General features: G+C 52.3%; 1 protein-coding gene across 4 annotated transcripts in view; it reads left to right on the top strand.

The window, feature by feature from the left end:
• Positions 1-24665, top strand: part of FAM120B (family with sequence similarity 120B) — a 69498-nt gene extending 44833 nt beyond the window's left edge. For 2 of the 4 annotated variants that reach the window (XM_018053498.1, XM_018053501.1), the window contains 6 exons: positions 1951-2043; positions 9863-10069; positions 11314-11422; positions 13891-13983; positions 20145-20196; positions 20363-20820. In XM_018053498.1, coding sequence (XP_017908987.1) covers positions 1951-2043; positions 9863-10069; positions 11314-11422; positions 13891-13983; positions 20145-20185 — 543 coding nt within the window. In that variant the 3' untranslated portion in view covers positions 20186-20196; positions 20363-20820. Of the gene's footprint in view, positions 1-1950; positions 2044-9862; positions 10070-11313; positions 11423-13890; positions 13984-20144; positions 20197-20362; positions 22133-23103 lie in introns of those variants that run through there. The other 2 variants (XM_018053500.1, XM_018053499.1) reach the window with 2 other exon arrangements.

The following is a 25581-nucleotide window of genomic DNA, read 5'->3' on the forward strand; positions in this document are numbered from 1 at the left end:
GATCGGGGGAGAAAAGACCCCGCCCACCTCCAAGGATGTCTCTTCTGTCCTTGGTGTGAGTGTGTGTATATGAGAGTGTGTGCTCTGCTGTCCTGGGTGTGTGCATGTGTGTGCATGGTCATGTGTATGTTCTGCTGCCCCGGGTGTGTGTGTGTGTGTGCTCTGCTGTCCTGGGTGTGTGTGTGTGTGTGTATGCTCATGTGTGTGCTCTGCTGTCCTAGGGGTGTGTGTGTGTGTGTGTATGCTCATGTGTGTGCTCTGCTGTCCTGGGGGGGTGTGTGTGTGTGTATGCTCATGTGTGTGCTCTGCTGTCCTGGGGGTGTGTGTGTGTGTATGAGAGTGTGTGTGCTCTGCTGCCCCAGGTGTGTGTGTGTGTGTGTGTGTATGAGAGTGTGTGCGCTCTGCTGCCCTAGGCGTGTGTGTGTGTTGTGTCTGGGTGTGTGCATGTGTGTGTATGTCTGTGTGTGCTCTGCTGTCCTGGGTGTGTGCATGTGTGTGTATGCTCATGTGTGTGCTCTGCTGTCCTGGGGGTGTGTGTGTGTGTATGCTCATGTGTGTGCTCTGCTGTCCTGGGGGTGTGTGTGTGTGTGTATGCTCATGTGTGTGCTCTGCTGTCCTGGGGGTGTGTGTGTGTGTGTATGCTCATGTGTGTGCTCTGCTGTCCTGGGGGTGTGTGTGTGTGTATGCTCATGTGTGTGCTCTGCTGTCCTGGGGGTGTGTGTGTGTGTATGAGAGTGTGTGTGCTCTGCTGCCCCAGGTGTGTGTGTGTGTATGAGAGTGTGTGCGCTCTGCTGCCCTAGGCGTGTGTGTGTGCTCTGCTGTCCTGGGTGTGTGCATGTGTGTGTATGCTCATGTGTGTGCTCTGCTGTCCTGGGGGGGTGTGTGTGTGTGTATGAGAGTGTGTGCGCTCTGCTGCCCCAGGTGTGTGTGTGTGCTCTGCTGTCCTGGGTGTGTGCATGTGTGTGCATGGTCATGTGTATGTTCTGCTGCCCGAGGCATGTGTGTGCTCACACATATGTGCACATGCACTCTCCTGTGCCTGTGTGTGTGCTTTGCTGCCCCGAGCGTGTGTGCACTTTGCCTCCCCCATTGTGTGCGTGTGCGTGTGCATGTGCATGCTTGGCTGTTCATGTGAGAGTGTATGTGTGCCATGCTGCCCTGAGCAAGCACGCATGTATGTGTATGCACACATGTGCTTTGCCACCCCGAGTGTGCATGTTTGTGTGTGTGCATGTGGGCACATGCTGTCCTGTGTGTGTATATGTGTGCACTTTGCTGCCCTGAGCATGTGCACACGTGCATATATCTGTGTGTATATATGTGTATATGCGCTGTGCTGTGTAGGTGTGCATTCTGCTGCCATGACTGCACACGTGTGTGTACATGTGCATGCATGTACATGTGTGTGCACTTGCTGCCCTGAGTGTGCACGCATGTATGTGTAGTGTGTGTGTGTGTGTGTACACGTGCATGCACTGCCCTCTGTGCTTTGTTGCCCTGAGTGTGCACATGTGGTATGGGTGCACGTGTGTGTGTGTACATGTGCATGTGTGTATGTGTGCATGTGCAGTACGTGCACACATGCTGTCCCGTGTGTGTGTGCACTTTGCCGCCCTGAGCACGCATGCATGTGTGTGTATGTGTGCGTGGACACGTGTGTGTGCACATTGCCACCCTGAGCGTGCATGCATGTGTGTGTGTGTGTGTGTGCGCGCGCGCATGCACTTTGCTGCCCTGGGCACATGCGTGTGTGAGTGTACATGTGCACACATTGGTGTGTGTGCTTTGCTGTTCTGAGCGTGTATGCACGTGTATGTGTGTGTACATTTGTACGTGCACACATGCAGCCCTGGGTGCCCTTAGCTGCCGAGCGTGCGTGCGTGCATGTGTATGCACGCGCTGTCCTATGGCTGTGTTCTCCCAGGGCTGACGCTGGCTCTCTCCATGCAGGTGGACACTCTCTGTCTGGAGGATTTGCACGCCTTCATTGCGCAGGCCCTGTGCCTCCAAGGGAAGCCCGCCGTGGAGCTCGCAGACTTGCAGGTACTGAGTGTCGCCACCCTGGGGACGGCCCGCCTGGCCACAGGGCGGCCCTTGCCAGCATTCCGCAAGTTCGGTTGGTGTTCACAGGAAAGGCTCCATGACGCGCTCCCTTTGTGACTGGGAAGCTTGCCTTCGGAGCCCCTGGGCCCATTCGGCCCGCCTCCTACCCCTCCCCCTGGCAGCCGCCACTCTGGCCTTTGTATCTGTGAGTTTGTGTGTTTTTTTGTTTGTTTTTTGTTTTGTTTTCAAATTCCACATAGAAGTGAAAGCGTGTCATTTATCTTTCTCTGACTTATTTCCCATAACATCATTCCCTCAATTCATGTAGTCACAAATAACAAAGTTTTATTCTTTTTTTATGTTCAATCGTGTGTGTGTGTGTGTGTGCACGCATGCACAGTGCACACACACTCATTGATGTACACTGAGGTTGGCCTGCTTGTCTTGGCTGTTGTAAACAGTGCTGCAGTGAACACGGGAGTGCATGTCTCCTCAAGGTGGTATTTTCATTTCCTGCAGATAAATCCCAGGGGCGGGATTGCTGGATCGTATAGTATTTCTGTTTTTAATTTCTAAGAGCCTCCATACTGTTTTCCACAGTGACCTCACCGATCTATATTCCCACCAACAGTGCATAAGGCTCCTCTTTCCTCCACATCCTCTCCAACATCTGATGTTTCTTGTCATTTTGATGATGGCCATTCTGACAGATCTGACAGGTCTGAGGCGGCAGCTCACTGTGGTTTTGATCTGCGTGCATCTCTCTGATGATCAGCAGTGTTGAACGTCTCTTCATTTGCTTGTCGGCCATCTACATGTTTTCTTTGGAACAAGGTCTATTCAGGTCTTCTGCTGAACCTAAATCAGCTTGTTCGGTCTTTGGTTGTTGAGTCGTAGGAGGTATTTATGCATTTTGAACATTTATCCTTTATCAGACAGATGCTTTGCAGATAATTTCTCCCATTCAGTGCATTTTCTTCTCATTTTGTTGATGGTTTCTTTTGCTGTGTAGAAGCCTTTTTTTTCCTTTTCTCCTGTTTATTTTTATGAGGTATGGTTGATGTACAATATTATATAAGTTACAGGTATACACCACAGTGATTCACAGTTTTAAAGGTTATACTCCATTTATAGTTTTTATAGTTACTGTAAAATATTGGCTTTATTTCCTGCGTTGTACAGTATATCCTTATAGCCTATTTATTTTTGTACGTAGTAGTTCATATCTTGTTTTTTTGGGGGGGGATCTTTGAATCTGCAGAAGCACTGTAGCTTGAGGTACCCTCACTTGTTTCTTTTACAAACCCCACCTGATAGGTTGTGGTGTATGTTCTGGGTTGGGCGGCTGGGCATCCCAAGACGCCATGCCCCACTCACTCTGCTTGGGGGAGCCTGTTCCCCAGCCCCTGCCCTGTGGAATGCCTGTTCCCAGGCCGGCTAGGCAGCAAAGCCCACACAGCCGGTGTAGAGCCTCTTCCCAGCTCCAGGGCTGGAGGCAGAGCTTGCTGGCTGTCTGGTCCTGCTGTTCTGAGCTCAGAGCGCCATGTGCTCCTGCCCCTTCCTTCTGCTCAGACTCTTCACACCTGGGGTGGATCTGAGGCATCTCAGGCTCTCCTAGGGGTGGGGCTTTTGAAACTCGGAGGTCAGAACTTGACAGGTTTGCCTTTCCCTGCCCCGTGTGCTTACTGATGGCGCCAAGTCTTAGGCGACTGAAGAGAGGGGAGGAGGGTGGGGTTAGGGTTACTGCTTCAGGCTTGCTCTTTTTGCGTCTTGTAAAGATTTGCCTTTTGCCGTCCTTTGAGTCCTGGGTCCTTTCTGCAGCTCTCTGCTTGTAAACCTAATGGTAGACCTCGTGGTGGCCATGGCCCTGGATCACCCTTCCTCCCGACTGGGGCACGTGTGGCTGGAAGAGCTGCCTGGGGTGAGGTGATGGAGGAGGTGAGTCTGCGTCAGAGCTGGGCTGAGGAGACCGTTCGGATGGCGGGCTTCACGCCACGGGACGTGCACGGGCCCTGCTGCTCCCAGAGTCGTTTCCTCTCTCACATAGTTTTTCGTGAGGAAGACACTCGGCTTCAGGCCAAGCTGCATGCTCTCTTCTTTCCGCTGTTTCTGGGTTCTTTCTGTAAGCTGGCATACACTCCAGTGGAAGTTGTTTTTCCTGTGTATTATCCGGGGTCCTCCATTCTGAACCTCAGACGAGGGTCACGACTAAGTTGGAAGTCGCGTGTGTGTTCAGAGGCTGCCTCCTCAGCGTCCTGCGCCCTGAGGCTGCAGGTAAGACAGTCACTGTTGGAAGGCCTGTCAGCCCTGGTGGACCCAGCTCACCGGAGACAGCCGCTGACTCTGGCTGGGGGGAGATTTTATTGCTGCACATGGTGAGTTCAGAAAACTTGCAGTTGTTTCCGCTGGGACTGCGATATTTTAGTGACCTTTTACGGGGCAGCGGCCAGCCCGGTCCTGTGATGGGCAAACTTTGCCAGTGTGTCTCTTACTCCGTTTTACCCTCTCCTCCTCTTGTTCCTCGTATCGATTCAAATTCTAGGAGTGTAGCTCAACACAGCTTGCATTTACCTGGCTTAAAGGTGAAGCATGAAAGTGACCTTGGATGGGAATGGACCGCACAGAGGAGAGCTGGGTTTTGTTTTGCTCGCTGGGGGCAGGAGCTGCGTAACAAGTGCTCGCCCGCCCAGGCCTCGGCGTTCTCACCGCAGCGCCGGCCCTTCATGGAGGCGCCACGCTCGCCAGGCCCAGCCCTGCCCCGGCGCCTTGTGAGGAGGAAGAGCCTTCTGAATGCACTCCTGCTGGGCTCCTTGTTAAACCAACCCTCGATCTGATTTCTTTTTCCCTCTGAGACAGGATCAGAAGATGGTAGGTTTCCCCACACAGCCTTCAGATGTCACTTATTTATATGTGAGCCCAACAGCTATTTTTAAAGTACCCACTGTGGGGCACTCCTCCTGCAGTGAGCTGGCTGGCACGTTTGCCCTACTGTGTTCTCACAGGCTCGTGTGTCAGACAGACGTGGGCGAATTGCTCTGCACTCACAGGCACGTGGCTCAGGGCCACCACGCCATGTCCAGGCCCTCGGCACAGACGTGGGCCCTGCTCCCTGGCTCCCGTCTTCCTCCCCTGCATGCTCGCTGGGTGTCATGCAGATGAGCCTGTCACCTGAGCATTCACACACCTGCCTGTTGGCCCACAGCTCTCTGTTCTGAGGGTGCGTGCTAGGCCGTGGCTGTGTGACGAGTTCAGGTGCCTGTCCCTGGCCCCACCGCTTCAGGCTGCCGCCTCCCGCTTTGAACGCCGCTTTCTCACCGTATCACATCCTGTTCCATGGCAGGGGGTGGCACTGGACAGGGATGGGAGGTTTGGAAGTCTAAGCTGGGGAGCTGCTGGGCTCCAGGAGAATACCAGTATTTGATTTGAGCCAGCAGTATTTTCTAGCCCATGTGCCCCCTGTTGAGGACAGAGCGTCTGAGGGTCTGAGTGTGACTCACACACTCAGGTGGGCATGTGCCAGACAGTGTCCTTCAGTAAATAAAAGCTTTCTTTGGAGAATGGAAAGTATAAGGAGAAGGCACAGGTACAGCATGAGAAACCTCCGGGGGAGGAGCTCGGTGGCTGGGTGGCCTCTGCCCTCGGAAGCTGTGGGACCCTGTCCAGTCCAGAGGGCTGGGAGCAGCCGCTGCTCCTCATGTGCCCGCCGGTGAGGTTCAGGCCTCCTCGGGCCTGTGTGGGACGGCCGTGCCCAGTCATAGCCGCAGAGAGCTCGGTGTAGACCTCTAGCATCCCTTTCAGGCTGGGGAAGCTCAGGAGTGTGCTCTCGCTTTGTTGTCTGGTGCGTGGCGGCGTGTCTGCAGTGCTCTCCTCGCCCTGGCTGGGTTTCCACCTGCTTTTGAGACGGTCGCTCTGCTGAAGCAGTGCCTGAAATGGCTGACTTAGGGGCTTCAGCTTCAGTGTATGCATAACTGCTAGTGAGCCGCAGGTGTGATGAACACCACACGACGGGGAGTTTACTGCTCAGTATTCACCCTGAGGCTTTGCAGCAGTAAACTGGCTTTTCTGGTTTCGTGTCCATCGCCTCAGCAGGAAGTGCTCAGGAAGCAGCTCCTCCCTGTCTTCATTCCAAAGCATGAAGACATGCTTAACTCCTATTTCCGAAACATGGGTCACATCCTCTTCTCATTTTATTGGTGAAGCCTTACCTTAGCCACATGGAGTCAGCCCATGCTCACCAGTGACGCTTACTCTGGATTCAGGGCCAGGCTTCTGCCACACTGACTTGTCCCCAAATCCTGGTTCTTTTGGGAAGAAGAGTTGCTGTGTGACTCTCCCAGTTGCCAGAAGAGGCCCTCAAGCCTCATATTTTCATTCTGCTCTTTTGACACAAATAAGTATTTACTTTTTGAATACACGCTTAGTTTAATGTTTGAAAACCAGTGTGCTTGCCTCCATTGGCACCGTGCATGCTGTAGAGAAAGTGTTGGTTGGATTCAGTTATTGTTTGTGGTGAACAGTCTCAGTAGACTAGCGCTACAAGAGAGTTTTCTTAATCTAAGAAAGCGTGTCTAAAACAAAAGTCAGACTTTATAGTGAAATAGTGGAAGTTTTTCCACTGTGCTGTGCGTGAGTCAGGGGTGCCTTCTTTCACCAACTTCCCTTACACTGAAAGAATAGACTAAACCTGTCATTATTGACAGGTGGTGTGATTGCGTTTATGAGAATCCAAGTCTACAGGGCGACGATTAGACTCACTACACAAACTTATCAGGGGCTAGTGCAGACTTGACACGCATAATTCAAGTGTATTCCACAAAAACAAGTAAAGATGACCACCACGTTTGCTGTGTTTACGCTTAACATGAAAGGAAAAAGCAAAACATTTAGGAAAAGCAGCAGTTGGACAGAAACCCACTCTGAGAGCCGTAAAGCTGTGCTGACAGAATGCACTTCTGGGTGGGAACAGGCTCTCTGTGAAAGGTGCCACTGTCTCCAGAGTGATTACATGTAAGAGTGCCCTAGCCAGCACTGCACAGAGTGGTGTATAAGAGCGCGGAGAGGGGGCAGTGTGAAACCCAGCACTGTATACAGTGGTGTATAACAGCGCGGAGGGGGAGCAATGTAGAAACCCAGCGCTGTATACAGTGGTGTATAACAGCGTGGAGAGGGGCAGTGTGAAACCCAGCACTATATTCAGTGGTATATAACAGCGCAGAGGGGGAGCAGTGTAGAAACCCAGCACTGTATACAGTGGTGTATAACAGCGAGGAGAGGGGGCAATGTGAAACCCAGCACTATATTCAGTGGTGTATAACAGCGCAGAGGGGGAGCAGTGTAGAAACCCAGCACTGTATACAGTGACGTATAACAGCGTGGAAGAGGAATAGCATAGAAACCCCAGCACTGTATACAGTGGTGTATAACAGCGCAGGGGGGGGCAGTGTAGAAACCCAGCACTGTATACAGTGGTGTATAACAGCGCAGAGGGGGGGCAGTGTAGAAACCCAGCACTGTATACAGTGGTGTATAACAGCGCAGAGGGGGGCAGTGTAGAAACCCAGCACTGTATACAGTGACGTATAACAGCGCGGAGGGTGAATGGTGTGGAAACCCAGCACTGTATACAGTGGTGTATAACAGCACGGAGGGTGAATGGTGTGGAAACCCAGCACTGTATGCAGTGGCGTATAACAGTGCAGAGGGGGAGCAGTGTAGAAACCCAGCACTGTATGCAGTGGTGTATAACAGCACGGAGGGGGGCAGTGTAGAAACCCAGCACTGTATACAGTGGTGTATAACAGCGCGGAGGGTGAATGGTGTGGAAACCCAGCACTGTATGCAGTGGTGTATAACAGCGCAGAGGGTGAATGGCGTAGCAACCCCAGCACTGTATGCAGTGGTGTATAACAGCGCAGAGGGTGAATGGTGTGGAAACCCAGCACTGTATGCAGTGGTGTATAACAGCGCAGAGGGGGAGCAGTGTAGAAACCCAGCACTGTATACAGTGGTGTATAACAGCGTGGAGGGTGAACGGTGTGGAAACCCCAGCACTGTATACAGTGGTGTATAACAGCGCAGAGGGTGAATGGCGTAGCAACCCCAGCACTGTATGCAGTGGTGTATAACAGTGTAGAGGGTGAGCAGTGTAGAAACCCCAGCTCTGCACTTAAATTCAAGTCCCCCTGGGGCCCCACCGCTGGCCCGGGCAGTGCCTTTCGAGATGGACAGTACCGGGTGTGGGCACACAGGGCGGGTTCCGTGGCTGGAAACAGGCGGTGGGGGCAGAATGCTGATGGCAGCGAGCGCTCAGTAGCCTGGTGAGACACTGATCCACTGAGGGGTCGCGACCACGTTTCTTTCAGTAGGGAAGTGAAACGGGTCGGTCCTTTTCCTGGTTTGTTTCGGTTTCGTGAACTCTGTGAGCTCCATAAGGGTGTTGGAAATGTTTGCTGTTTTCTCTGAGCAGCACAGACCCACTGGCTGCTGACGGGTGGAGTGGGGCTTCCCTCACTACTAAGCCCTGTGCGCACTTGCTTGTGGTCAGTTCACTGTTTATGGTCAGCACAGACCGCAAGTGCCGGAAACATGAGCGACGGAGGCAAATGATGCCTGTGCAGGGTCCTACCATATGGAGCCCCCACAGTGTCCAAGACTAGGAAGGAGGTTTGACAACAGAATAAAAATTTTGTATGGGTGTGATGTTAATTTGTAAGAAGTACCAGCCCATCTTTGCCAACAAAGGTCCATCTAGTCAAAGCTTTGGTTTTTCCAGTAGTCATGTGTGGATGTGAGAGTTGGATTATAAAGAAAGCTGAGCGCTGAAGAATTGATGCTTTTGAACTGTGATGTTGGAGAAGACTCTTGAGAGTCCCTTGGACTGCAAGGAGATCCAACCAGTCCATCCTGAAGGACATCAGTCCTAAATATTCATTGGAAGGACTGATGCTGAAGCTGAAACTCCAATACTTTGGCCACCTGATGCAAAAAACTGACTCACTAGAAAAGACCCTGATGCTGGGAAAGATTGAAGGCAGAAAGGGATGACAGAGGATGAGATGATTGGATGTTCTCACTGACTCAGTGGACATGAGTTTGAGTAAACTCCAGAAGTTGGTGATGGACAGGGAGGCCTGGCGTGCTGCAGTCCATGGGGCTACAAAGTTGGACACCACTGAGCAAGTAAACTGGACCAGCCCATCAACCCTATGCAATAATAAGCCGTTTTGTTCTTAAATGACAGACATTTATGTGAAATTTTATAGTAATGCTCACAGTTAGAACTCAGTGACTCATCAGTGTGTAGAATGACGCTGTCTTGGCCTCTCCGCCTTTCCTTTTTTTCTCTTTTTTTCCCTTGCGGAGTTCCTTTTCTTTTCGGCAGTGCTGGGTCTTCACTGCTGTGCGCAGGCTTCCTCCCTTCGCAGTGAGGGGCTGCTCTTCGTTGCATGTGTGGGCTCTTACAGTGGTGGGCTCTCCTACTGCGGACCTCGGGCTGCAGGGTGTGGGCTCAGTTGTTCTGCAGCGTGTGGACTCTCCCTGACCAGGAATCGAACCCATGTTCCCTGCATTGGCAGGCAGACTCTGTGCCACCAGGGAAGCTCCTGCCTTTGCTTTTGAAGAAATTTTCCTGGTGGGCCCAACGCCGCGATCCCATCACCTTCCTGTCAGGACAGAGCTTTGCTGCCCCAAGGCCGTCTGTGTGGAGAGCTGGTCCTGGCCTTGTCAGCGCGGTGCCTGAGCCACCGGCCGTGTTGGGGGAGCTCTGGTTCCCCGTGCGAGGGCTGCCTCCTCACCTTCTCCCCGCGTTTTGCCTCTGCAGCTCGACCACATCGACCCCAGAGCTGTGCAGCTGGCCACCCTCCTGGTGCGCGGTCTTACCACCCTGGTGCTGGTCAATGGTGCCTGCGGCTCCCCCTGGGAGATGGCTGACTTCATGCCCTGGCACCTGTTTGACGGGAAGCTGTTTCATCAGAAGTACCTGCAGTCCGAGAAGGGGTACACTGCAGAGGTGCTCGTGGAGCAGAACGTGAGTCCACAGTCCTCTTCACATTAGAGAAGGTAGTAGGTTTGAAGTCAGTTGTTCAAATGCATCGTGAAACCTCAGGGTCCTTGGCTGGAGGTCACAGGGGTCAGCAGCACTGTCTGTCCTCACGGTCACTCCTTCAGGGGTGACCCCAGAAATCGGCAGGGTTGCTGGCGGCCGCCCGGCTCAGGCTGTGCCCCTGGCCTGAGGATCACGTCACGAGCTTCCCCGAGATTGTGTGGAGGCAGCGAGCGGCATCCCGCCGTCTTGCGTGTTTCATATTTCCGAGCACCTTTCTCCTTTTCCCCGTCTGAGTGAAGAGCGTGCACTCCCTGCAGGCCTCTCTATGCAGGTGTCAGGGCGGTTCGGTCGGCATGGTGGTGATGTGTTCCTTTAAGGCCAGCAGTTTAGTGGGGCTGCTCACCACCACCCTGGCTCTGTAAGTACAGTTGCTGCATGGCTCCTGGAAGATTTCCAAGTCAGGCTACAGCCCAGCTTGTTTGAAACAAGTGTCAGCACCCACAGGATCCTGTGATGGGCCAGAGCTGACCGGTCAGTGACGGGGTGGCATTCCACGCCTTAGGCATCAGGCAGAAAATGTCGATGTGTTGGCATCGCTGTTTCATGCAGAGACAATTCAGGGCGTCACAGGAGTGTAAGTGTTCAGAATTTAGAAGCAGCCAAAGTTAGGCACAGTCAGCAAAAGCAGAGTGCTGGCAAAAATGCCTCATGGCTGTGGCTTTAGAACCGAATCAGTGAGAGGTGACAGTAGGCCGGGCTCACGCCACTGCCCACACACCACCCCCGCAGACCTGCCTCACGTCTGGAGCCAGCGCAGATGGTCAGGGGCTGCACTTCCTGCTCCACGGAAGGTGCCGACAGACGGGCGAGCACACCGCCGCCCAGAGGCGGCTGGGAAGGCCGCCCGTCCCTGTGCTATCGCAGCATCGCCCTGTCTGCCTGCCGTCTTGGATCTGGCGGGGACTGAAGTGATGACGTCTCAGAGGGATGTCCTCGGTGCCGTCGGTGGTAGGGGGTAGACGCCCCCGCAGGCCTGAGGCCCTCCTGCAGACCCTTGTCTCCCTGCAGACACAGGTGTGCGCTGCCGCCAGCAGGGCGCGGGCAAGGACCAGCGTCTGGGACTCCTGCCGGCTGCAGCGTGGCGGGCAGGCACTGCCCTCCCCATCGCCGTGTCTCCCAAGCGCCTGCTGTGTCTGATGGTGCTCTGCTGACCCATCTGTTTGCAGAGGTCCCACGTCACCAGATTCCACACCCTGAAGTCGGTCGTGTGCAAGGCCTGTGGGAAGGAGAACAGACCGATCGTCAGCAGGCGTCACTGGCGTCCACACCACGCAGGTGGGTCCTGGCCCCTTGGCCCTGCGTGCAGCTCAGGGAGGCTGGCGTAGTGGGAAGAAGCGGAACTGAGGTGCTCGTGTGCTGCTGAGTGGTTAGGTTCTGGCCCCGCAGGAGAGAGTCTGCAGAGGCCGCGTGTGCAGAGGGCTGAGGGCCCTGCCCTGGGGCTTCGCCTGCTCTCCAGGAGGCCCTAGAATGCGCGCCACTGGGTTGATGGGTCTTTATTTGACAAAGGTTTGGGTTTATTTTTTCTCATGATATGAGAAGAACTTAGAATATAAAGAACATAACTAAAAAGGGTTGTTTTAATTACATTGAAAGGGAAACAACCTTTAAATCTGTCCCTGAAGGTAACAGATGTTTGCTGTTGGCAGTGTCTCTGTCTCACTGTGAGTGCGCTCGGTGTGTGCCCTCTCCTCCTGGGCACTCGCCTTCCAGCACCGTCGCGGTGCTCAGGCTCCCCTCCACAGAATCCCCACCTCTGCACGTGTGGCGTTTGCCTGATAGCTTCCCTGCCTCAAGCTTCTGGTTTTCTTTTTACACATGATGGTTTTGTGTGTGTGTTTCCTTAGGGTAGAGTTCCATTGTTCACAGAGTTACAGATCCAGACGTCATCGGACTTTAGATTAACGTTGCCAGCTTGTTTCCTAAAAGTGCATGGTCGCTTCACACCTTCACCAGCAGGACTAAGGGTTTCCGCTGGGTGCATCCTGACATCACTCGCGTTTGCTTTTCTCAGTAATTTGATAGAAAAGCCTGTCTCCTTCACTGGGCGCCTCTTTACCAGCGGAGCTGGGCATCTTGTTCAGTAACTTGTCGTGCTAATGAGTTCAGTTTAATCATGTTCCCGTGTCCTCATTTGGGTGGGGCCTGTAACTGCCACTGTAGCTGTCCTGGTGCTGCGGTGACGGAATAAGAGAATTACCCCAACTTCCTACCCGCAGACTGTCCTGGTTCTCACCCCAGCCTTGCACGTTTTGCTCCCAGAGACGTTGTGCCCTGAGGTCCATGGGGCCCGGGGTGCTGTCCTGCTCCTGCCCGTCAGCACCGCGTGCGGTGGCTTCAGCCCCTCCTGGCTCCTGTGGGACAGACCCCCCCTGGCCTCACCCTCTTGCCGTCTGTGACCTTTCTCCTGCCGCCTGGAGCAAAGCAGAAGTTGATTCCTTGCAAAGTAAATAGGCAGCATTCTCTCTGCATCACCTGTTCCCTGCATCTCTTGGCAGTGTCACTCAGACCATGTGTCCCGTGAGCTCTGGCCCAGGATTCCCGTCAGTGGTGTGGTTGTCTGCAGAGCAGGGGCGGGCTGGCTACAGACATGCAGACGGCAGGGTGAGGCCTGCTTCAGCCACGGTGGTCGCTGGGAGGCGAACTCCTGAACCTCTTTCTGCACGTCAGAGTCGGGTGCTCAGGCCCAGGAGGCCCACGTGTGGGACAGGTTTTGTTTAAGGCCTGTGGTCTCACAGATGTCAGGTGTGCGCTTAAAGCTGCCGTCCAGTGGCTCCTAGTAGGGACAGGAAACTGACTGCTCTCTGGCGAAGTGTCTGTACAGATGGCAGCCTGGGGTGGGCCTGTCATGTTATCCCAGGTTGTGGAGGAAACTGTTAACAGCCTGAGGTTCTTTGGTTCAGTCCGCTGTGCCCAAGTGACCCACCAACACCATGCAGGTTCTTGGTGTCAGAACTCAGCCCCTTGAACCCAGCCCAGCATCCTCGGTTACCTGTAGCAAACGCTGCCTCCTCCTCCTGGACAGGGCTGTGCCAGGGACACTTGTCCTGGTACCTTCCAGGCAGCGCCCAGGTCAGAGTGCATGTGGAGGGCAGCAGTCATGGTGCTGGGCCAGCGAGGATCCGCCCGCCTGTGTCCACCGAGCGCTGGTTCACCTTGGGGCCAGTACTGGGCAGGCTCGGCCTCCTTTCTTTATAGAGCAGCAGGAAGTACCAAGATACTGTTTAAAATCACATTTAAATTTGTACTTAGAGTTGCTAGTGCTGCATCCCAGTAGAGACAAGCAGAGGGCAGCAGGGCTTAGGGCTTTAGGAGAGGAAGTGAGGGTGAATGGCTTACGTGCTGATGGAGTTCATGAAGAGCTGGGAGAGGGCAGCCTGCTCAGGCCTGCTCTGTCCCAGAGCCCACGGGGTGGTGGCCAGTGTTGCGGGCCTGGGCTTCTAGCTCCGGGCACAGCAGTGTCTAGTCCACTGCACAGAGCAGCTGACAGAGGAGGCCCTGCTTGGAGGAACCTAACAGAATGCCCTGCTCATCACCAACACAGACTCTCCTGGGCATAAGTTTAAAGCGGCCCCAACCCAGGCCAGCCCCAGAGCCTGCGTTTTTCATGGGCTTTCCCGCTGATGGAAGGGACACCAGGAGTTTGAAAGCTACCAGCCCAGGGCCACCTTGCTCACTCCTAAGAACAACTGCCACTTGGGGTCAGGCGCGTGTAGCTGCTGACATGCCATCGCGTGTCCCCACAGGGCGGTGGGGCCGACAGGGATCCAGCTCCCACGGGACAAGCTCCGGGTACAGCCGGTCTGGCCACGGACAGCACTGGAGGGACCAGGGGCCAGGTAAGAGGCCCACGGGCGTTCTGGGCCTGCCTCGTGGCTGCTTGGGAGTAGGTTGTATGTTTGCAAGTGAGTGAGCAGGAAAATACACAGGCCTGGGAGCCCCGCCTGCTCAAGGCAGAGGCGGTCACCATGCTGGGCACCAGCCTGCCGCCTGATTCATCTTCTGTTAATTCGTTCAGCTGCCCAAGACCCAGCTTCGTAATGTACTCAAAAGAAAGCTCCTGTGAAGGTTACACACGCGTGTGCGTGCGTGCGTGCTGAGTCACTGCAGCCATGTCTGACTCTTTGTGACCCATGGACTGTAGCCCGCCAGGCGCTCTCTGTCCCTGGGGCTCTCCAGCAGGAATACTGGAGTGAGCTGCCGTGTCCTCCTCCTGGGGATCTTCCCGACCCAGGGATGGAACCGGGGCCTCCTGCACTGACAGATGGGCTCTCCACCACTAGTGCTGCCCGGGGAGCCCCTGTGTACACGCACATCCTTCTGATGAGGTCCCGCAGAAAGTAGCATTCTGCCAGTATTGGCATCTCCTTATGTCCTGTGAGGAACCGAGGAGCCTCAGAATGTGACCTAGGAAGCAGGGTGAGTCTTTCCCTGCATGTGTGATGCAGACGCCTGGTTTAAAACATGAGGATGAACTTCATATACAGTAATCTACACTTTAAAAACACCGAAAACCTCATATCAGTATTTAAATTCAGATTCTGTGCAGTTTTGAGAGCCAAACTGTATAGACTTTCGAATTTCCTAAGATTTCTACTTTTACCTTTGCAAATGAAACACCTGTAATTTTCCCGTTGCTTTTGCAACCTTTGAGGCGCGTGCCGTGCACCGGCCTCTCGTTGCTGTGCGTGACTGCTGCCAGTCATCACAGCGGCGTGACCCAGGACTCCTGGGGTGACCCTGGTCCCGCAGGTGGCCTGTGAGGGCTGTGTTCCTCCTGCTGGTTCTTGAAGGGTCTGCACACTTAGCGGATATTTGGGGTCCGCAGTAGGGTTCCATGAGGCCCCACCTCTGGAGGGGAGAGAAGCCCCCACAGTGAGTCGCAGTTGCTGCAGCTGTCCCTCTCACCCTGCTTCCCCGTCAGCCTCTGCTCTCCAGTCATGCCTCCCAGTGCCCCCCGAGGCCTCCAGACGGGCTGGCTGAGCAGTCAGTCGGTGGCGTCCACCCCTGAGGAGCCGCGGTCCGGAGTAAGCACGGATTCCCTCCCCCGGTGCCAGCCAAGCTGTCTGAACAGTTACGTAGCAGTGTCACCAAGAGTAGGGAAATACTAGCTTTTCCATGGTTCCGAGTGTGTCTGAGAGGGTTCTAGTTGAGCAGGGGCTGAGGTTGACGATGAAACCACAGACAGGGCCCCCACATGTAGGCAGGTCTGTGTCCACCCTGGAATCAGAGGGGACCCCAGTGCTGTGGACTCACAGTTGAGGGCAAGTCCCTCTGACACGGGGGTGGGGGCGGAGGGGGGTCCCTGTCTGTCCTCACACCTGCACGGTGTGTAAGGACATGGCCCCTAGTTGGGCAGTGGAGCCTGGGGAATCTCAGGTGGTAACTTTAAGATTGACAGCCCTCCTTAGAGAAGCCAGGGCAAGGTGGTTTTGGTTTTGAATTTTATTGATCTATTCTTGGCTTCGTTAGGTCACCGTCGCTGAGTGAGGGCTTTCTCTAGTTGCGGCTCATGGGCTTAGCTGCCTTGCGGCTCGTAGGGTCTTCCCAGACTAGGGGTCGAACCCACGTCCCTGGATTGGCAGGTAGATTCTTAACCGCTGGACCAGCAGGGAAGTCCAGGGAAGGGGTTTCTGAGAGAAAGAGGGACCTGGAGACATGTAAGCCCGGAAGGAGAAAGGGGCTCACCCCGGCCTCCGCCACCTTACGTGCTGAGGAGACAGGCTGTGAGGACAGAGTCTTTGAGGAGAGGGGCTGTGAGGACAGGAGCTGTGAGGAGAGGGGCCCTGAGGAGGAGAGGGGCCCTGAGGAGGAGAGGGGCCCTGAGGAGGAGAGGGGCCCTGAGGAGGAGAGGGGCCCTGAGGAGGAGAGGGGCCCTGAGGAGGAGAGGGGCCCTGACGAGGAGAGGGGCCCTGAGGAGGAGAGGGGCTCTGAGGAGAGGGGGACTGAGGAGAGGGGCCCTGAGGAGGAGAGGGGCCCTGACGAGGAGAGGGGCCCTGACGAGGAGAGGGGCCCTGACGAGGAGAGGGGCCCTGACGAGGAGAGGGGCCCTGACGAGGAGAGGGGCCCTGAGGAGGAGAGGGGCCCTGAGGAGGAGAGGGGCCCTGAGGAGGAGAGGGGCTCTGAGGAGAGGGGCCCTGAGGAGGAGAAGGGCCCTGAGGAGGAGAAGGGCCCTGAGGAGGAGAGGAGCTCTGAGGAGGAGAGGGCCTCTGAGGTAGAGAGGGCCTCTGAGGTGGAGAGGGCCTCTGAGGAAAGGGGCTGGTGCGGGGCCACGGCCTGGGGCAGGAGCGGCAGCACCTGCTGCCGCAGTGGTTCCCGGGCAGAAGCGGGAGAGGCGGCGGTCGGTCACGCCTAGAGCCCACGGCGCTGCGCGCGGAGGCGACGTGGTCCTCACTGGACCGGGCCTCTGTGCTGGCCCGGGGGCCTCGGGGTGGGCTGAGGAGCAGTGGCGGCTCTGAGCCCCATCCCTGTACCAGTGAGATGCCGACCCCTGGAACCAGGCCCCGCGGAGCGAGGAGGGGCCGCGGTCGTCTTCCGCTGCCCGACCCGACGCGGCCGGCTCGGCCCTCCTCCAGAGCCCGCGCCCCCGCTTCGCACGCGGAGGGGAGGCCGCCCAGAGCGCCTGCCTGGCCGTCTCCCGGTCGAGCTCCTGGCAAGTGCGTGAGAACAGCCGCCTTTCTCACTCCTTGGCTCGGGCTTCGGGAGAGCCCCATGGGGAGGCTGCAGGCCGAGCCAGGCACAGGTGGGCAAGGGCGTGACCGCGGGGGGCACAACCCCAGGGACCAGCAGTGCCTGTGGGCGCGCGTGGCCGACCCCAGCAGCCCACTGACGGGCCTCCCTGCGCCTCCTCACTGGCGTCAGCCTGGTGCCCTGGGGTCCTTCTGCTCCGAGCCCCAAGGTCTTTGCTGCTGCTGTTTTGCGTGGGGACAGCCTGCGGGGTGAGTGCAGGGGGCGGGCCGTGTCCTGGGGACACACCGTCAGGAGCAGGCCTTGTGCTGCCCGCACCGGGGACCTTGGACCTGGTGGGCCTTGAATTTGAAGCCTGCAGAACAGTACAGGCTACAGCCTTTCTTTTCTTACTTCACTCGGGTCCAGCCAAGTAGACACTGCCTGGAATCCTGCAAAGGCAGTGCCCCCAGGGCTCTCCCTGACCTCTGACCTGGAGGGGAGAGACTGACACCCCGGCCTCCACGTGTCGCATGGTTTCCTCTTGATCTTGCTCTAATCCTGCATTGACTCTAGGGTTTCTCTTAATATTTTCACACTGACCTGTCCTGTTAGAGTTTTTCTCTGTTAAAAAGAAAAGTCAGTTATGCCTCAGTTAAAGCTGGTTTTAATCACAGAGTAAAGCAAGGAAACAAAGCACACTGACTGCAGGCTTGGCCTGTGTGGTTTCAGCCGTCACTGAGCACGCGTCCAGAAGCCATCGCTTGAACACCAAGCCCTCCCCAGGCCCTCGCCCTTGGCCTGATCAGCGTTTGCTCTGGTCACTGGCCAGGGAAGGTGGGAATATTGGCTTCCTCTTTACTTCCCAGAGCTGTCAGGGCATATTAACATCAAAGGAGGAACTGTTTTCCTTGGATCTACAGTAAACAGTCTCTTCAGATTGTGTTGGCAGACAGTGGTGTCTAGGAATCCCTCCTCATGCAGATTAGAAAACAGACTTCCTTAGGGTGGAAGAGCAGACCGTCACGTCAGCCCTGGCGCCCTGGGCAGGGATCTTCTCCTGAGAGCCCTCATAACTAGACGGCAGGGGTCTTCGCTAGGAGCCCTCGCGACTAGATGGCAGGGGTCTTCTCTCGGCGCCCTCGCGACTAGACGGCAGGGGTCTTGGGGGCAGCCCCAGGGAGCTGCCCGTGTACCGTGCCCTGCGTGTATGGACGGCCCCGTGGAGGCTGAGGTCAGGCTGAGTGCTGTCGGTGATGCAGGTCAGAGAGTGGGCAAGTCACGCTGAGGGCCTGGTGTCCCTCTGGGCCTGGACCAGAGGACAGATGGGAAGCTGGTGCCTGCTGATCTTCCCCGTCGGTCTGGCAGGGTCTGAGGTTTTGGGAAGGGGTAGGTCTGGGAGGTCAGGGAAGGAGGTGTCACCTGCCGGAGCACAAGGCCAGGGCTGCCACCACTTTGGGCTGACAAGAGGGTTCGAGGACGCATGCCAGCAAGGCCTGTGTGTCTGGTGAGTTGTCCAGCCCGCCCATGGACATCGAGCACGTTGGCAGAGTGGAGGCCCTGGGGGGGATGTGCTGTCTCCCTGGTCCTTCCACTCTGCTGGTGACCTGCGCTCTGGGCCCTGCGGGTCCCACTGCCGAACCTCCTGTAGGTCTCAGGCCCAGGTCGACTTGTGGACCTGAGGGACCATCAGCTCTGCGAGGGAAGCCGGAGTTCAGGTGCTGGTGGTTCCCGCGCTGGCCCGCCACCCTGGGGTGCTTTCCCTGCAGGCTCAGGGCAGACGGTTGCCAAGTGGCCTCTGAGGAAACCCCTGCTCTGTGGGGCCTGCAGGAGCCCCACCAAAGTCCAGGGGTGCTAGTGCCAGAGGGTTTGGGCTGAAACACTTCTCTGGGGGCCTCAGGTTGGAGGCAGAGTGAGGTGGTGAGTGCTGCTTTGGTATCAGACTTGGCAGTTTAGGAGTTGGGGTGGGGGAGAAACTGGAAGGTCTGACTGGACGCATACAAGCAAGCAGACTGTGTCCTTGCACGTTGCCCGATACGGAAGGTGCTCAAAAAATGTTTGCAGTGCACGTGTGTTTCCACACACAATGTGTTTTATACACACACGCATGTGTACATTAAGTCTTTTATTAGAACAGGAACACATGTTTTCAGGTGAGGTAATCCATTTTTTCACCTCCTTAATGTGGTTGAATGAGTCGTCTTCACTTAGCCAGCACATTTTTTGCTGTGTTTTATCTACTTTTGAGCCCTTTTTACAGTATTTTTTGGAGATACTCAAGCAGTCCAAGCAGAAAGTTGTCACTGTTTTCAGGACAGAGTTAACAAGCAGGTTTCCCATGGCTGCCCCTAGGGCCCCTGACCTGATGAGAGCTGAGCTGCTCCATTTGGGCTGGGCAGAGAGGTGAGAACCGAGGGCTGGGAGCCTTTCTGGGCTGGGAGCCAATGAGACAAGGGTGGGGACCTGGGACCTGCAGAGGTGTGAACCTCTGTTCACCAAGGGGTGAACATCAAAGCTTTCGGAACTTGTAAAATGCTAGCCGGCAGCTAAAGTGAGAACGTTTAACCTCTTCATGCTGTTGGTGAGAAATGATGTGTTAAATTCCACAGTTGGTAGCTACAAAATTGCCTGTGATTTCTTCAGATTTTCACTTCTCAGTGGTGATTCCTAGGAGGCCTGGGCTGTTGTAAAGCTGCCTCTGATCATCTGTGATAACAAGGATGCTGCCTGGAAACCTCATTCTGGCCACTGCTGTGACCCTCTCTTGTCACCCTCCTGGGGGGTGCAGGTGACAAGGCTGCCCATCACTTTTGCTGGAAAAGTGTTACATTTTAAATGTGAAAAGCCATCACCTGTTTTACTTGCAGAATGGTTCCTTTCTGACCCTAGCGATGCCAGAGAGTGGGCAGCAGCCCCAAGGGCAGGGGTGGGGAAGCCTTGGGCTCTGCTGCGGAGGGAGCCACCCTGGTGCTTTCCTGCTCTTGGCAGAACATCCCAGGTGCCATCTGCATGGGAAGGGCCGTTTGCAAACATCCCTGGCAGCAGTGGCTGCGTAGATGCTGTGCAGACGGTGGCCCTGGAGTTGAGGGGAACAGTTCTGACAGTGCTTCCTTCCACCAACAGGACTGCCTCTTAATTAATTGCTTCCTACTTTAATGGCTAATTATGGAACAAAATCTTAATAACAGGTGGCCACAGCCAAAAAGACAATAAAGTTCTGGCCCAAATACAACTTAGATGTTTTTGTACATACTTAGAAATGTGTCATTTTTTTCTGTTTGATTTTTAGAGAAATTTAATTCTTATTTTTTGTTTTGTTATCTGTTTGGTACAGGAAGTAGACAGTATGAGCCTGACCAGTGGAGAAGATATTAGTCATCTTCTGGGTAAGTCCACCACTCAACATCTTCAGAATAAATCAGTTCTATCAAAGATTGAAGTAAAATATCTGTCTTTATACCATAAATCTTTCATATCAAGTACCAAACTTTTAAAAGAATTCAGATGTTAAAACCTCCCAACTTGGTTTCAAGGTAAGTTTGCTTTCTCTAGAAAAAGTGTGCACAGAAGAAGCCGCAGAATCTGGCTGTCGAACCAGAGTGAAGCCTCTGGATCCTCTGGGCCCTCCTTCAGAATGAAGTCATCTGAGGAGAAGCTCACCGGGGGTTCCAGACCCAGAGTCACAAGAGGAAAAGCATCTATTTCAGCCTTCTTCCTCATTCAACTTTAAAACGCCTTTGTGGGCTTACTTGTAGACGTCGTCCTGACTCCACGTCCCCAAACAGCCATGGTTAACGTCTTCATGCCCGTCTGCATCTGTTGATTCTTATAATGAATTGAAATCTTATGATATCCCACTTTTTTTAACTTTAATACTAGAGGATTAAAGTTGTGAGGATATTTCCCAGATGATCTTATCTTTTAAGACATGATGTCTAATAAGCTGTATCATTTTCCAGAAATTATTTACTAATCATAAATTGTAACCAGAAGTAAAGTTTCCAACTGTACCTTCACCGAGAAAGATGTACCAGCTTCCTTCTCACCTTTTTGGTGGGAGAGATGACTGCATGGTCTTGACATTGCCTGTGACGCAGGGGTCTGTTTCAGTTGTTTCACCCTTTCATTTAGAATTTGCTCCAGCCCAGAGCCTGTGCCTGTGAAGACACCTGGATTCAGCACACATTAGGCATCAGACAGGAAGCCTGCAAACCATGTAGAGAGAAGCAGTAGTTGAGTGTCAAGAAGCCTAATTTATGATACCGCTAACAAGTGGGACATCTGTTGCTCTTTATCTGTGAGCCCTGAAGGGCTCTTGTTAAAAAATATTCTAAATGAATCCAAGTTCAGAGACATTCTATTCATGAAAGAATTTTCACATAGTCTAAGAATTGAAATTTTAAGCCCCAAATTGTCCTGACCTCAGCCCCTGGGTATTTTGATAATTGAAAATAATCTAGATTAGGGATTAGGTTAGCAGCTGTCTCCCTTTGGCCTGGAGCTGCTGTGACTGCCAATCCACCTTCCAGGCTGCACCCGCACCCAGGAGAGCCTCTGAGTCATGCTTGCCTGCGCTCACAAGACATGTCCTTCAGCTGATGTCATTAAAACAAAATAAACCCTAAACAAATCATAGTGCACTTTGTATCTTAGCACTTGATGCTTTAGCCTGACTGACAGCTGTGTGTGCAGGCTTCTTACTTTGTTTTAGAATCTTATTTGGTAATATGTGTGGCTCAGACGGTTAAGTGTCTGCCTACAATGTGGGAGACCCGGGTTCAATCCCTGGGTTGGGAAGATCTCCTGGAGAAGGAAATGGCAACCCACTCCAGTATTCCTGCCTGGAGAATCCCATGGATGGAGGAGCCTGATAGGCTACAGTCCATGGGGTCGCAAAGGGTCGGACACGACTGAGTGACTGCACTTTCACTTTCACCAAAAAGAAATATAGTCTCCTATTCACTTCCTGCAGGTCCTTCTTTAGGACATCTGCATGTCTAGTCACTTTTTATGTAGTCATGTAGGACCTATAGCCTTATTTCCCAATTTTAGAAATAGAATTTTTTTATATGTAGGTTTCCTGTCTAAAACCTATTCATCTTGTTTTTGCTAATTTGATACCACTACTGCTTCTAGAAATTTCATTTCTTTGTTGCTTATTTGTATAACTTTGAAATAAATCTCTCACTCCTTAGACTAGAAGAGTAGACCTCCATGAATGTCATCTCCTGTTTCATAAGTGAATTCTAACTTGTCAGTAAAATATTTTATGTTCATTTAATGCTTAAGTGAAGCTGTTGAGTTGATAAAATCTTTACTACATTTGGAAAACCAGTGCAGTGATTTTTTTTTTTTTGTAGTTTTGGTGGTGGTATATTATCTCTGCAGTTAAGTCTTCTGATGAAGGTTCCATATATCAGTTCTAAAATGAAAATAAAAGTATTATTATTCATAATGAAATGTAATTTCACTTTTTAAAAATTATTTGGAAGACATTTTACCATCCAGTATATTGGGGTCTTTGTGAAGAAAAAGGATGTTAAATTTTGTCAGATGCCTTTTCTGCATCTATTGAGATAATCATATAATTTTTCATTTTCATTTTGTTATTGTGGTTTATCACATTGATTGATTTGGGAATGTTGAACCATCCTTGCATCCCTGGGATAAGTCCCAGGTGCTCAAGGTGTACAGTCTTTTTAATGTACTGTTGAATCCAGTTTGCTAATATTAAGTTGATGGAAAAAGTAACTGCGGTTTTGGACTGTGAATTTTAAATCATTATAACTAGGCTCAAACACATCTTTATTAATCAAAATGGAGCCATCACAATCAATACACTTCTACCAGTGAGAAATAAGCTTATTTCTGTAGCATAAAAATCCATGCTTTGGGATTTGACGAACTCTTGGAAAGCATTTTCTGCCGCCTCCTGGCTGTGGAAGTGTTTCCCCTGCGAAACCGGGTCAAGATGCGTGAGGAAGTGGTCGCGGGCTGGCACGCGCCTGCCGTGGCCGTGGCGGGTGGGCAGAGCCCCACAGCCCGGCCCCTCCAGCTCTGAACTGGTGCTTGTGCAGTGCGCAGCCGGGTGTCGCCATGGAGACGAACTGGGCCCTTGGTGACCAGTGTGGGCTGCAGGCGTGGCAGCTTTTGGTGCATCTCATCAATTTGCTGAGCTTGCTCCTCAGATATAATGGTTTTAGCGGGATTCAGAAAACTGTAGTGGATCAGACCAGCAGCAGACCACCATGGTAAATGCTGCCCACAGTCACCATGACCTTTCTTTGGTGCAGGTTTGGCTTTGGGAAGCACATCATCAGCTGTGGTGTAAAATCTGCTTTTCATCACGTCACAGTCCAACCAAGAAGTGGTTCATTGTGGTGCAGAATAAGAGAAGATGACACTTCACAATGACGAGTTTTTAATTTTTGGTCAGCTCAAGAGGCACCCATTTATTGTGTTTTTCACCATCCCCGTTTGCTGAATGCCAAATGACTGTGGAATGGTCGATGTTGAGTTCTTCAGCAACTGCTTATATAGCTGTAAGAAGGTCCCCTTCAGCGGTGGCTTTCAGCTGGCCATGGTCAGCTCCCAGTGGCCGGCCCTCGCGCTCCTCGTCTTCAGGGCTCTTGTCTCCTTTGCACAGCTTTTTGCACCACCACTGCGCTGTCCATTCCATAGAGTTGCAAAGAGTTGGACACGATTGTGTGACTGAGCACACACACAGCTTTGTTGAGGATTTTTGCATCAGTAGTCATTAGGGATATTGGCCTGTGATTTTCTTTTCTTGTGGTATCCTTGGCTGTTTTCAGTATTAGGGTGATGCTATCCTTGTAAAATGAGATTGGAAGTATTCCTTTCCCTTCAGTTTTTTGAAAGAGTCTAAGAAGGATTAGCATTAATTCTTTTTAAAAAATGTTTAATAGAATTCACCAGTGAAGCCATCTGGTCCTGAGCTTTTGTTAGAATGTTTTTAGTTACTGACTCATTGGTCTGTTCTGATTTTCTATCTCATTGTAATTCAGTCTTGGTAAGTTGGGGCTTCCCAGGTGGTGCTAGTGTTAAAGAACCGGCCTGCCAATGCAGGAGACGTAAGAGACATGCGTTCGATCCCTGGGTCTGGAAGATCCCCTGGAGGAGGGCATGGCAACCCACTCTGGTGTTGTCCTAGAGAATCCCGTAGACAGAGGAGCCTGGCAGGCTACAGTCCATGGGGTTGCGCAGAGTCAGGCAAGACTGAAGCAACACACACGCACACTCCCTGCTGTCTTTGGACTTGGTACCTTCTTTTCCTAGTTCTTTCAAATGTAACATTACATGGTTTGAGATCTTTCTTAATGTACGGATTTATTGCTATAAACTTCACTCTTAGAACTGCTTTTATTGCATTAAGTTTTTGTATGTTGTATTTCCATTTTTGCTTGCCTGAAGATACATTTTGATTTTCCTTTTGATTTCTCCCTTGACTTATTGCTTGGTCAAGAATGTGTTAATTTCCACAGATTTGTGAATTTTCCAGTTTTCCTCCTCTTACTGATTTCTAGTTTCATAGCATTGTTATCCTTGGGCAAATTCCAGGAGCTGGTGAGGGATAGGGAAGCCTGGTGTGCTACAGTCCATGGAATTACGAAGAGTCGGACATGATTTAGTGACTGAGCAACAACAACCATTGTTATCAGAAAATACACTTAATGTCACATTAGCCTTAAATTTTTAAGATTTATTTTGTGGACTAACATACCAGTCCTAGAGAATATTATGTTGTTTTTACCTAAGAAGACTGTATATTCTGCTATTGGATGGAAATGGGCTACATATGTCTGTTAAGCCCACTTGATATAAAACAGTTCAAGTACAGTGTTTATTGATTTTCTTTTAGGATGATTCTACTACCCATTGTTAAAAGCAATTATTATTTTCAGTACTAATATTATGATATTATTACATTGCTATCTGTCCTCTCTTTAGTTTTAATTTATTTTAGTTTTAATATTTTCCTTATATATTTACATTTATACATTTATATTTATTTATATATGTCCATTTTAACATCCTTTCATGATAAAAACTTTCAACAAATCAAGTATAAAAAGAATGTACCTCAACATAATAAAGGCTGTATATGACAAACCCACAGCTAACACCATACATAATGGTGAATGGCTGAAGGCTTTTCCTCCGAGACCAGGAATGTGACAAGGGTGCCCACTGTCACTGTTTCTACGCAGCGTAGTACTTTCTAGCCAGGGTAGCTGGGCAAGAGAAAGAAGTAAAAGACATCTACATCGGAAAGGAAGAAGTAAAACCTGTCTGCAGATGTCATGATCTCATATATAGAAAACCTTAAAGACTCCACCAAAGAAGTGTTAGAACTAGTAAAGGATTGTAGGGTATAAAATCAGCATACAGAAAAACAGTTGGGTTTCTGCACACTGACAACAGAGTTGGACCATAAAGAATGCTGAGTGCCAAGCAATTGATGCTTTCAAATTGTGGTGCTGGAGAGGACTCGAAAGAGTCTTTTGGACTGCATGGAGATCAAACCAGTCAATCCTAAAGGAAATCAGCCCTGAATATTCATTGGAAGGACTGATGCTGGAGCTGAAGCTCCAATACTTTGGCCACCTGATGTGAAGAACTGACTTATTGGAAAAGACCCTCATGATTGGAAAGATTGAAGACAAAAGGAGAAGGGGGTGGCAGAGAATAAAATGGTTGATGGCATCAGTGACTCAACGGGCAAATTTGCTCAAACTCTGGGAGATAGTGGA

Source organism: Capra hircus, chromosome 9 (assembly GCF_001704415.2).
Source record: "Capra hircus breed San Clemente chromosome 9, ASM170441v1, whole genome shotgun sequence".
NCBI classification, from domain to species: domain Eukaryota; kingdom Metazoa; phylum Chordata; class Mammalia; order Artiodactyla; family Bovidae; genus Capra; species Capra hircus.